The sequence below is a fragment of the Pithys albifrons genome, chromosome 12 (assembly GCF_047495875.1).
Source record: "Pithys albifrons albifrons isolate INPA30051 chromosome 12, PitAlb_v1, whole genome shotgun sequence".
Lineage (NCBI taxonomy): Eukaryota > Metazoa > Chordata > Aves > Passeriformes > Thamnophilidae > Pithys > Pithys albifrons.
In genome coordinates, this window is record NC_092469.1 from 13,045,983 (window position 1) to 13,059,257 (window position 13,275).

General features: G+C 46.3%; 1 protein-coding gene across 1 annotated transcript in view; it reads left to right on the forward strand.

The window, feature by feature from the left end:
• The first annotated feature begins 747 nt into the window (after positions 1–747).
• Positions 748–13,275, forward strand: part of NECAB2 (N-terminal EF-hand calcium binding protein 2) — a 78,771-nt gene continuing 66,243 nt past the window's right edge. Inside the window, exons 1-2 of the mRNA XM_071567383.1 lie at positions 748–1,004; positions 9,774–9,798. Coding sequence (XP_071423484.1) covers positions 807–1,004; positions 9,774–9,798 — 223 coding nt within the window. The 5' untranslated portion in view covers positions 748–806. The remainder of the gene's footprint in view (positions 1,005–9,773; positions 9,799–13,275) is intronic.

Here is a 13,275-nt window from a genome sequence, read left to right on the forward strand (position 1 = left end):
GCTTTCTGGCTCCTGTATCAGAGATGTTCAAATCAAGGGATTTGGCCCTGGTAGAACATGAAATTCCCTAGTGGTGCCTTCGAGAGGGTCTGGCTGCTGCATGTGGGAAAGGCCATTTGGAGCCTGTGGCTGCTGCAGAACTCTGGGGAATCCTCCAACTATATTTGGGTCTGAGAGGTCTCTGGTGCCTTTATGAGTCTGAACACGAACTGGGAGCATCTCCTCAGGTGGGGAGTGGGAGATGAAGTGATTCAGTGTCATTTTGTCCAGAAGACTATTGCCCCTACTGCAAGTCTGAATCTTGACCTGTGCAGATGAGCACAGAAGTATCACAAAGGAATATTCTCACAATACAGAATTACAAGCTAGAAATGCTTGTCCAGTTGAGCACTGTAGCCACGGATGCTGTAGTGTCCCAGGTGGATTTGCCGGCTATTCATGTGTAGGGACTTTTAGGAGTAGGGATAGGCTGTCAGGGGCAAGTTTTATTTACTAGCAAGAAATTTGTTCTCTTCTGTCCTTACAAAGAGCTGTTAAAATCTGTTATGGGTGTAGAGAGGCTGTGGAGGGCAGAGAACATGCCATAGGAATAAATAGAAAATGCCTAAAAGGGTGGTCTGTGTTGGAGCCCGGGGGGCTGACCTATCCCCACCCCAGAAGTCCCCCCCTTGCTCTTCGGGCAGCAGCCCCCCCCTCCCCGGTTTCCCCCGCGGACCCGCCCGCTGCCCGCCGAGCGGTGTGGGAGGAGGAGAAGGAGGAGGAGAAGGCGGGGGAGTCCCGACGGCGGGATGAGGCCGGGCTGAGCGATGTGCGAGCAGGCAGCGCGGTACTGCCGGGCCGGCGTGCAGAAGCTGCTGCGGAAGCCGGCGCCGGCGCTGCGCGGGCTGGACGGGCTGCTGCGCTGGGCGGCCGGCAGGATGGGCGACAAGGGCCTCGTCGAGCGGGAGCTGCTCGCCCCGGGCGCCGCCGCCGCCCAGAGGAAAGGCACCTCCGTCATCCTCGATGTGAGTGGTCCCCGCGTCCCGCATCCTTGGCTCCTGTCTCCCTTCCTGCGCGCGTCCCGCACAGACGCGGGACCGGGGCTGTTCCTCGCCTCCTGCACCCCCGGGACGCGGACGGGCTGCACCCCGGGACCTGGAACCCCCAATTGGGTGGGCGTGGGGGTCCCACATCCCCTTGTCCGGGTTCTGCACCCACCCAATCCCCTCGGGATCGCCGTTATTTCCTGGGTGCAGCAGCCCCCGGACCGGACGGGCGAGAGGCTGCATCTCTGCTTCTCTGACTCTTACTCGGATCCTGCAAGCACAGGCTGCATGGGCACGGGGTGTATCCCGGATCCTGCATTCCCCTAGCGACTTGGCATCAGGGTCATTCCTTGGATCCGGCATCCCCGCCTGGCTGGGGATGGGATACAGCCCAGGTCCTGCATCTCCCGGACTGATTGGGCGTAGGGGTGCCCAGGTCCAGCAACCCCTTTCTAGATTCTGTGCCCCTGGGCTGACTGGACAGGGGTTACCCCTCCTAGCTTAGCTGGTCACTCGGGGTGCAGCCTGAGTCCCATGTCCCCTTGCCCTGCACTCACTGGGGGAGTTGGCAATAAGGTGAACCTTGGTCCTGCATCTCCCAGACCAGCTGGGCATGGGGTGCAGGGTGGATCCTGTATCTCCCTTCTTGAGTCCTGCACCCCAAAGTTGCTGGGCATGAGCCCAAGTCCTGCTCTATTTTTTTTTCGCTTTTTTTTTTTTTTTTACGGGCTTGGAGATGTAGCTTGTATCCTTCATCTTCTTGCCAGGATCCAGAACTCTTTGGATTGGCTGGGCATTGGCGTGCACCCTGTTTCCTGCACCCTCTGAACAGGCTGGGCATGGATGTGCACCCCAGATTCTGCAGCCTTTTTCCCAGGTCCTGCATCCCCTGGACCAGCTGGTATGGGGATGCACTGTAGGTCCTCAGTCCCAGTATTAGCCTGACTGAATGGAGATGCAGGACTCCCGGGTCCCTTTCCTGGGTTTTGGGGGTGCTAGTAGGGATGTGCTGAGTGCCTCTACTGCGGTATTTATAGACTTTTTGATTAGGGAGCTAATGAGGCTATTTGCACTTAAATGAATTGGGAGAATGGGGTGGAATCAACCAGAGTGCAAACGGTGTAATTACACATTCGTTCTACAGCATCCAGTAATTAAACACATAGATCCTCAGCTTTGCTATCTCCCAGCTTAAAAAAAAAAAAAAAAAAAAAAAAAAAAAGGTAGTGAATGCAAAACTAAACTACTGAGACATTGGCTGTAGTAAAGGATAATTCATGCTCTCCTCCAGCCTCCTCCAAGAAAGGATAGGTAGTAGTAGCTCTTCCAAACAAGCCCTTGCATTTTCTAAGTAATTTGCTGAATCTTCTATCACATCCCCTGTAGCCATTGGCATGGGCTGGAGAGTTCATCTCTGGTTGATCCCTGAGGAACCATCGTGTCTGTGTCTAGTTAGCTGCCAAAAGCAGCTGGGACAGCAGAGCGTTTGATGGGATGGTCCTGCCCCTTGGAATGGGCTGGCAGGTGGGCAGTTTCAGGCTGCGGGGAATGGCAGCTTCATGGAGAAACACAAAGGACAAGTGCAACTAATACCCTTATGTCTTTTAAGTTAACTTATTTGGGGTTTTTCTGTTTGGTTTTTTTTCTGGTTTTGGTGTTTGTTTTTTAATCTGCCCTGAAATTACTGAAATTTTACAACAGTCTGGAATCTGGGCCTCAGAGCATAAAAACAATTATAAATATAAATAATAATATGAAGAATAAATAATACATAAAATAAATGCAATTGGGGAGCAACATTAAGTTTACAAAGGGGGTTCTTGAATTAGGACTGTTTTGCCACCAAAATGGTATCTTATCCATTCAATTTAGCTGATATCTTTAACTGATTTTTTTTCCACTTTGAGGCTTGAGCTTAGAAAAGAAGCCATGAACTTTTAGAATGGGAAACACAGCATTGTGTTATTTCTGTGGGAAATACAATAGCGCAGGGTGTGCAGCTCCTGATAATTTTTCCCTTTCACAATGGTACTGAAAGCCCTTTTTCACCTGCTGAAAGTAGAAATGGATGATGGAAATGTAAGATTTGAGCGCTTAGAGTTTCTCTTTTAGAACTTGATTCTCTCCTTTTTCTCCAGTCACAATAGCAGTGCCAATTGAAGCTGTGGCTTCACTGTAATAGGCTCCTCAAGCGCACTGTGAGACCCCCCTTTCATAAGAAGGGTTTAAACATGGAATGTGTATTTAGGTTAATTTTCACTTTCAATAACAGGAAAGTAACAAGCATCCCACTGAATGCTCAGGGATGAGAACCTGTTTTCCAATTAACTTGTTCACGTTCTTGCATTATGTGGCTGTGCTGGGGAAGCAGCAAGTCCCAGCCCTGCAGCAGAGCAGCTTCTTGGTGGGGGAGGATGAACGTAAGATTTTACGTTTAGCTAACACTCTCACATGAGCTGGTGTGCTATGTAGGCAGCTCCTTGGGGGCTGGGGGGAGGGTTAAGCTTGGATTTGACTATGAATTGGATAAGGTGGCTCTGACACTAATAGTACCTTAGTCACTTTTTCTTCCTCTTCTGGTTTCTTTTGATTCAGCCATTCCCAGCGTTGTTGTTCTGACTCTGCCACGAGAGTGGCTGTTGGGTCAGAACAAAGTTCCCTGTGCTCTTTCCACCAAAGAAACAAAACTGTGCTGTTGTGGGGCAGAACTGAGGGCTGAAGAACTAAACTCAACAAGAGGTTTAGTTGTCTTCTGCCTTCAAGCTTGTTACTGCCGCTAGGAGGATGAGCCGTATCTTTGGGCTGGCTTCACTGTTTCCCTTTTATTTTCCCTGTGGAGTTTTAAGTAAAGGATTAAAAAAGGTTGAATAGTGTTCACTAGTTCAGCTCAAAACGATAGGTTTCCAAGTGTAAAAAGCAGCTAAAGTTACGGATTAACTGAACCCTGGTAACACTCTAAGGAAGATACTTAAGTCCTAACCATTGCCAAAAATAGGCAGCAAGTAAAACTAGGGAATGAGAGATGGTCTTCAGTGGTGGTAGTAGAAGTGGGGGTGATGTGTTGCTCTAGTAACCTGGAAAACATCAATTTGAATTTAATGGTCAGCTTTTACAACATTGGTCAAATCAGCACAAGGGGTTGGAATTGAGCAAGGAGTGTGTACCCATCCCAGTGCTCCCTCAGGTGCCTGTCTCTGGGTCTGGATTACACACAGCTGCTCAGACTGTAGGAGCCTCAGGCTTGGGGCTGGCAGTGTGTGCAGTTTGCTGCAGGTATTACCACTCACATCACAAGCTGTGGACAGACATCAGATATCTAGTGCTTTCTGCACACACGAGGACAAACCCCCTTTGTTAAAAACTGTTGTGCTCAACTGCTGCTCAAGTCTGCATGTGGTGAGGGTGGCATTTCCAGTCAAGAACAAATCCTGAAATGTCACAAGGCTTATGAAAAGGAGAATATATTCTGTGGGTGTATAGTATGTGCATGGAAGCCGATGTGAGACCACATTTGCTGAGTGTGAATGAGTGCATGTGCAGTACAGAGCTGAGGTGCAAGGCTCCCAAGGCATAAGGAATGTCTAGACAGGTATTGCTCATTCTGGGAGTACTTCAGTGCTGGCAGACTGATTGTCCTTGCTCATCTCCTCCTGCCTTCATGTCATTGTCAAAAGCGTTGACAGCAGGAGTGTGAACTCCAGCACATATAAGGCCTGGTCAGTCACAGCAGCTGCAGGTTAAGATGCTCCGTAAGGGTCAGACTTGGGTATGAGGGAGTATTCCCAGGGCCGGACTGTGTGCTCCAAGTGGCACTGTCATCACTGCCCCCCTTTCTGTCTTTGCCAGTGCAGACTAAATGCATTGCTTTTGGCTTTATTTTAAATGTTCCATTCGTCAGGTCAGATGTTTTATCTACCCTGTCTTTTGCTGAAAACTATTATCTGACTTGTTTTCTTCTTTGATCAGGGTCAGAAAGATAATTTTAAATCCATGTCCTGCTTCTGGCACCTCTTGCACACCCCTCTTATGTGGACAAATCTGATTTGCACTTCTTCAGCCCCGTGGACTTGAGCTAAGTGTCTGGATAGAAGATGCAGTGAATTTGATTAGTGCCAAGGGTGCATTTCCAAGTGTAGATCTAAGAACTGTCAGTTTTTCAACTATTTTGTTAATGACACTATTTCCAGCCCCCACACGCAAAACTATTGCAGCCACAGGAATCCCAGGGATCCCTTCTCAATTTTCTTCTGCTTTGACCATTTTCCTTCCTGTTTTCAGTTTGTTGGATAATTTTTAGGATTGGTTCACTCTCCTTCTTGTGTTCTTGTTTACCTTCTCACTTCTCAAGTGAACTGGGAGGGCTGTTTTCCTCCTCCTTAATCCTTTGTGAAATTGTTCTGCTGTTTCCTCGAGTCGTGCCTGCAGGGCACAGCTGAAGAGGAGGGTCGGGCATGGGCAGGCTCTCTTAGTTCAGCGATTGCTCACTGCAAGGCACAGAATCACACTGGAGAGTCCATCCTTTCCCTTCTGATCTTAAGGGCTTTGGAACTGGATTCTTGAAATGAGGCTGCACCCAGGCCTAATCTTTATGGAAAAGTAACCTCTAGTGCTGAACATCAGCAGGTCAGAACATCAAATGCAACTCTTCCCTGTCTCATGCAACTTTTATTCAGGACAGCTAGGTAAAGTCTAAAGAGAAGGTAAGAGTGAAAGCAGAGGCCAGAACATGGTGTCAGCTGCTCTTCTCTTGGGGATGAAGGGAAAAAGATTTGCTTTGAAGTAGGAAAAATGCCTGGAGACCTGGAGCCCTGTAGCAGCTTTGTGGAGACATGGGACAGTATTTCCACACCAATGGCATATCCCTTACTGAAACACCAAATCAAACCTTTCTCCTTGCATGGGGAAATGCTCATTAGCCTGAGGATGTCTGAAGAGCTAGCCCAAAATGTCAAAACTTTAGATCATTATTTTGCCACATTATTACCAGAAAGAGCAACACAGAAAGGCTGTAGGAGAGGAAATTCCTACTGGTACCTTGAGTTAGAGAATTAAAGGCCATACCTGATATAAAGCCTTATCTCAGCTCAAAAGGAGATGTCAAGACTTGTAGAGAAAGGAACATGAATATAGGAACATAGTGAGCAGATTAATTTTTTTTAGGTACATATGGGTCTCTGGATGCTTTCTCATCTATAGGCTTTCCTCATGCACGAGACTTGATTTTGTTTGTCCTCGATACTGCTCCAGGATTATGATGGAAAACGAAATTTAAACTCAGCTGCATTCTATTTTAAATCAACATCATATTAACCTGCTGAAGGGATAATAAACTCTGAAAACCCTGTAATAATTCTTGGGCTTCTAAGGGGAGTTCTTGTGTGAATTTAATAAAATTGGTGAGAAAACCTCCATTAAGCAGCCTCCAGTGTCGCATGTTCTCATCCAGGAGATTCGAGAAGACAGAACTCAATGTTTAAATTTGAAACCATCAATGTTTTTCAAGTTTATTATTACCACTAGGGTTTTGAATTGCTTACTTCTGCCAGTCAAATATCTGTAGTAGCCTTTTGAGAGTACAGCTGAAACGTATATTTAAAGAAAACCTATTGGAAATTCTACAGAAATCCCTTGCTCTAGAGAAAATAGGGTTTATATTCATCTAAACATCTGGTAAATGGGCTAAGTATGCTGCAGACAGAAAAGTGCATGCATTACCTGTGTAAATCCTATAAAACGGGTTAATGCCCATATTGTGGGGATCCTGTGGGCTCACCGTGAGACAGCCTGTGCTTCAGGAGACTTGCTTAATGGCTTGAAGCACTACTGATGGGGAGATGGTTGCTGTAGTACTTCTTGAACTGGATAATTTCTCATTTACCATCTGAAAGTCATGCATTACCCTGATTGTTGGAGATCTGGGGGCGATGGAGCATAACGAGCATCCCTGGCCAGGCTGTGTGGTGCTGCCAGCTCCTGCTTTGTGCCCGCTGGGGCTGGTCCTCGAGAGGGGTAGAGGCACGGGAAGCCAATCGCTGCTGAGGTCCTGGCAGGACAGGGTGTTTCTCCATCAATATTTCATTGCCTCCTCTCACTGACCTCCAGGGCTGCTGCCTTGACTGTCTGACTGTGCTGCTGAGTGAGAGCATCAACGATGGAGTTGCTGAGAGCCTGCAGAGAGTAACCATGGGGTGGGCTGGCTTTGGTGGCTCTCTGCTGGAGATGACACAGCAGCCTCGCTTACATTCCCTTCTTCTAGAGCTGGTTGGAGCTTTCATTTCTCCCGGGTCCCTGTGAGCCTGGCACCAAGCTGCCCTCAGGGGTTTGCCCTCTGGACCATAGGGAAGGTGTGAGGGGCTGTGGTTTCCCTTCCATCAGCAGCTCTTACACCTCTCCCTTACAGAAGGCACACCCCACCTCCTTTCTGCAGTGGAACAACTAATTGAAGACCTGAGCGGAGGGCGTCTTTGGGCTGTGTGTGGGAGGACACTCTTGTTTGATGAGCTAGAACATAAATCCTGGGGCTTCACAGCAGCAGCATTTTTGGCAGCACTACCAAGTTATCACAGAGTACATTACATCTTGATCAGCCTCCCAGTGCTCATTCCAGTGTCCATACCTTGATGCAGTGCCTGCCTGTGCTGACAGATGACTTTATCTTAAATTGCTTTCCCTCCAGGTGTCCCACTTTAAATTTTTTTTATGTGTACAAATTTTACGTGGTCCAATTAAGTTGGAAGAATAAATCCTGCTCATTAGCAATAAAAAAGCCAAGCAGCGTGGTCCTGTAGAATGAACTTTGATAAGTAATACAGACAATGTTCATTTACAACAGTCATACCTCTAAGAGTTAAGCTCTAAAATGTTCACTTAGTGAAGCTGGGCATAAATATTTCAATTTGTAAAAATTTCTTTCATTTCTTAATTTGGTTTTTTTCCCTTTTGCTCCAAACATTTCCTGCAAGGTTAACAGCTCCATGGAGCAGAGAACTGCAGGCTGAGCCTTTCTCCCAGTTTAAGCTACATTTTTACCTATTGTTTTTGCCTTCCCATTCTCCCTCTCTCAGCTATGCTTAGTGGGGTGGTGATATCCCACGGAACCTTAAAATAGGCATCACTGCTTCTGTATGAGACTGGCTGCAATGTCTTTGTTTCAAACCAGTGGGAAGAGTAACAGAAGGATGTGTTGATGAAACAAACAGTCCAGAAATAATCAACATCCAGAAAGAAAAGTACCTCATCTGGAGGTGCTCATGGGGAGTGAGAAGCTGGGTGCCAAAGCCATGAAAAGAGGAATATTTCATATGGTGGGCTGGGCATATTGCGCACAGCTGAGGAATGTGTACTAAAGACACACAGCTTACTGGGGGCCTGCTGGGATTTATTCCTTCTTCCCATAGGCAAGCCATGACTGGCTGGCCCTTCAAAACCTCAGTGAAGTCCATGAGTAAGGAGACAGGTAGGGTTTGCCCCCCAAAAAACCTTCTAATTGCTCTAACAAATGAAGGTCAGCCCAAAAATAAAGGTCTTTTGAAGGGGTCACAAGCTTTAATCCTTGTAGGTGTTTTGTGACCCTCTTTTGAAGCTGGGACTCAGTGACTCCCACCACTTGGGTTTCACTCAAGTAGAAGATTTTTACATCTGCTGAAATACACCAGAAAGTCCAGCTTTGACTTTGCTGTGGGCTGCATAGCCTAGGAAGAACTTTGGACAAAAGAATGATTAATGTTCCTTAATTAAGCCATATTCAGTGAAATAGCATATTCTGCAATTCAATTTGTCCCTTGGGCTTCTTGTTTTGTGCAGCAGTTTCTCTTCTGATTTTTTTAATGGTTTTGTGACCCAGAAAATAAGAGATTCTATTTTACAGCTGACTCTGATCTGTCTTGCTGGTGCTTTTATTCCCTCCACAGGGAAATTTCTTTGCAAAACCAAAATCTCTGCTTTTGCTCAAATTAATAGGGTCAGGCCTGAAGAGATGATGAGAATATTTTACCTTTTCTGCCCACTTTGTGAGCATGTTAAGTTTTTGGTAATTTATGACCAAACCTGGGCTAGCAGCCATTTTTTGTAAGTTTTAAACCTTTGCACAAGCCTTTTGCTATTAACTGCCTTGTGTCAGGGGCTATTCCTCAGATAAGACTGGTGTGATGAGAAAATACCAGTTGTTTTTGCTGTCTTTTTCTCTGGCAAATTCTACAGTACTACCCATTATTGCAGTTTTTTTAATTTTGAAATGGCTCTCTGATTCCTCTCTGTGGGCTGTTTCTCCACACTGTAGTTTTAAGTCTAAATATAATCTCCTTCCCATGCAGGAGACTTGCTTTAAAAAAATGTTGTAAATAATTTTTTTCAGAAGTGGAGAACTGTGTAACTTGCTTAAGAGACATTATTGATGCTGGAGAAATTGGCTGCACTGGCTGCATGGCTGTTGTAATTTTTTTTTTAATGTGTGTTTTTGTGGTGTTGGATCCATGATTTCACAAAGGGAGGTGCTGGAACTGCTGGAAGCATTCCCACCACAGGCATCCCTGTTGATTCTCTACCCTGGCAGTGGTTGTCCATCATGATGGCCGGGGGGGATGAGCTGAGTATTGGGAGCTCAGCAAAGCCCAGGAATTGGCTCTGGAGGGGTTGGAGTGCCTGGACCAACCCTGTATGTGGGGCTAAACACGGCCCTAGTGCAAAGGGCTTCACCCTCTCATGTTGAACAACACAGTAAAATTGTTTCTCTCTCTCTTTCAATTCTAGATTTTCAGAAGAGCTGACAAAAATGGTAAGTCTATACATTCATATTCTACATTTCTTGATTGGACTATTGTCAGTATTACCATTTTTCTTTATAGTAATTTCCAACTGTTTAAATGTCCTTCAGTTTACTGGTTCTGACAGTGATACAGTCAAAGCATCAGAAAAGGTTTTGTTATTTCTTCGGAAAAGATATTTTCAGAGCAGAAGTGATACTCGTGTGCAAGCCAGCATGGCAGAATCCACCAGATCTGAAGCAATTTCACAAAAAACCCCCAGAGAAATAAATCCCAGGTAAGTGATAAGTGAGGATCCACTGCTTGGTAATCTTGTAATAGCTTTGCAAAACAGACCTAATCTGTGAATATCAGTAGTTTGGTTCCTGAATGACTGGACTCATGCATCAAGGAGCAACATGTCTGTGTCTGTGGAAAACCAAACAACTGTGCTGAGCCCAGCCATGTCCTTGCATAGGGAATAAACATGGATGTGTCTTCACTTGGAAGGAGAGAGCTGCTCTGCTGTAAGATAATGTGCTTAAGGAAAGAAGAGCCAGTAAGTCCAGTCCCAGGATCTTTTCCCACCTTGAAAAGCATTTTAATTTTAGCTCCTAGATAAAATCCCAAGAGCTTGTATCTATTCTTTCCCTGTCATACAAGAAGAAAATTAAATATGCATCAAAACTGTTTATGATTGCAGAGGGACATGTGGGAGGGTTGTGCAGGGGAGCACAGGGGACTGTTTGTTTATTCTCTTCAGATTTAAATGGGAGATACCTGATGTCTGCAAGAGCTCACAGATGCAATTGCTCGCTGCCCCTTGGTGAAGGCAGTGAAGGATTCTGTCACCTGGCTGACATTTAAGCAGTAAGTGCCCTGCTAATGTGGACAACTCACACAGTAACTAGACATTGAAATTTGTGCTTGGAAAAGCTGAGCAGCTGAGCCATGCAAGGGGAACAGGGGCAGAGGACTCCAAGTGCTGCTTTTAGGGAAAAATGAGTTTGTGCTCTTGGCACCCAGACAGACACACTTCACGGCCTCCCGAGCACTTAATTGTTGTGTAATTGGAGACGTGGAGGTTTTGTTCAATGAAGTATTAGATGCTGCCTCTGAGAGATGCTGTCCCTGAGAGATGCTGCCTGCTTGCTCTTTGCTGGCTACTGCCCCATGGAGCCGAGTGCTGGGGTTGCCAGCTTGTCATGAAGTCTTACCTGCCACTTCACATCAGGAGAAGTCTGCTGAGGTTTTGGGGCTACAGCTGTCAGCATCTTAGTTGCATGGAGATACAGAGTTAAACTCTGTGCTGAGCTATTCCCATTTCTGTTTGCAGTTGAAAATGCCACTCCAAACTTCAATCTGGGAAACTGTTCCTTGATAAGTTCATGTTTAGCCTCCCTCCTTTGGGACCTGCCTTCCAGCCTCTGTGTGGGGCAGCTGAAATCAAAACCAGTGATTTTTCTTTTCAGTAACAAATGTTACTCTGCTGAACAAAACTTAAGAGGACACACTTTAACATCCCAGTTTTGACATAGTTATTTCCACTGATTGCTGTCAAATAATACTGCACTTTTGTTGTAGTCTCAATTAAATTGTAACAGCTGCAATGAGGCTGAAGAATCAGAGCTCAAAGTACAAAATCTTGTCCTGGCTGTTGTGTGAATATTAAGGTTTTTCTCCTTCATGATGGAAGGAGCTGCTGCCTGCCAGACAGACACATCTTTCCAACTCAGCCAAAAGGGCAAAGTTGCAATTTTTGTGGTTTTGTCACATCACAAGGTTGTGGGGGTTAAATTTTAGTGCAGCTTTCACCACAGGGTGTAGTTGGTAGGTGCCAGTGGCAAGCCATGAATCTGTCTGGTGATGTGGGCAATAACTTGGGGAAATGATGAACCTTTGGACCTGCTTGGTCTGCTCTGGTGATGAGTCTCTGAGAAGAAAGAGGAACCTTTAGAAAGCTGGTGATATTTCTGAGTAGTTTCCTTGCTGTTGGTGAAACTCACCCAGAACTCCTGGGTTTGCAGCCTTATGCACTGTTCCTGATGATGGCCAACCTCTCCTCCAGCATTTTACCATGGCTGGCAGAGCTGTCACTGCAGGGTGTGCAGGTCTGAGTGCTGGCCTTGCAGGGGGTGAGGAGACCAACAGCACTAAATAGGCAGAGAAGGCCATTGCTCTTTTGAAATTTGTCCTGTCTCTTCCTAACCCTGGATGGGCACTGCAGGGACTGCATCTGAATTTCCTAGTAAAGGCTGAATTCTCTTTGAAGAAGGAGTTATCTCCATCTTTGCTTCCACTCTGGTTGCTCGCAGTGCCAAGTGACCTGCAGCTACAATGTTTGCACAATGAAACAGGTGCTCTCCACAGGACCAGTTCTGCCAGGCAAACAGCATTTTATGAGCTGGGTAACAGGCTCTCACAAAGTGGACTGGAGTTAAGTGGCACCTCTATCCCCATGCTGGCAAGGTCTGAGCACGTGTCAGTTTGTAAGGACTCCTTTCCAGTCCCACAGAGTAGGGCTGTGTCTGTGGGTTTGGGGCTGTCCTTGGAAGGACTGCACGTCCTTCAGTGGTTTTGCCTACATTTATCTGGATGCTGCTTTTTTTTCTTGAGACAACACCTGCCAGCCATGATGGCCAGAGCTTCACCAGCTGTTCATATTTGCTGAACTCTGGACAACAGTTTGCTACTCTTTGTAATTAGCTCAGTGTGTTCTGCTGCAGCCTTTTTGGGGTCACAGCTCTCCACAACCCCTCTCCAGCTCACAGCAGCTGCTGCAGGAGATGTGCAAGAATATTTCCCTCGGTACAGCCTCCCTTCAAACTAGTGCTCAGAGGTTTCCAGAGCCAGAGGTAATATCTTTGTATTTAATATCCCTAGGGATCTCTTTCTCACAATTTTCTCTTTGACATCCTGGCCTTTAATTTATTGATTTGTTGAAATTCAGACTATTCATGGCTTTACCTGGTACAGCTCCAAGGAACAGTGGAAGCGTCAGCCTGCCACTTTCATGTCTCACAGCAGGTGCCATACACAGCCCTCTGTGAAAAATGAAAATCTTACACTTTCCATTTTTGTCAAAACCTCAGAAAGGGGGCCTGAGCCCTGGACAGGCTGCTAAAAACACAAGTTCACAGGTTCCAAAATATTTCACTCTGTTAACATCCTTCTGTGGTCTCCACACCTGCAGAGGTTCCTGTCTGGCAGGGACTTTGCTCTTTTTAATTAACCTGCTGAGCTGGATCATTATCCAGTGCTGTGTGATGGTGCCATACTGGGGAGAGAGCTCCCAGGGCAGGGAGCACTGGCAGCTTTACCCAGAACTGGCAACTCTTGCTTTCCTCAGCTGTGCTAAAGCCACTCTTACAGACTTGTACAGGAAATGGGGTGAGGGAAAAGCTGAACAAAACTTCAGCTCTTGCCATTCAGTTTAACTAGAATATTCCATTTAACTTTTCCCATGCAGAGGTCAGATGATCAAGGGGTCACCTAAAAGACAAAGGAGG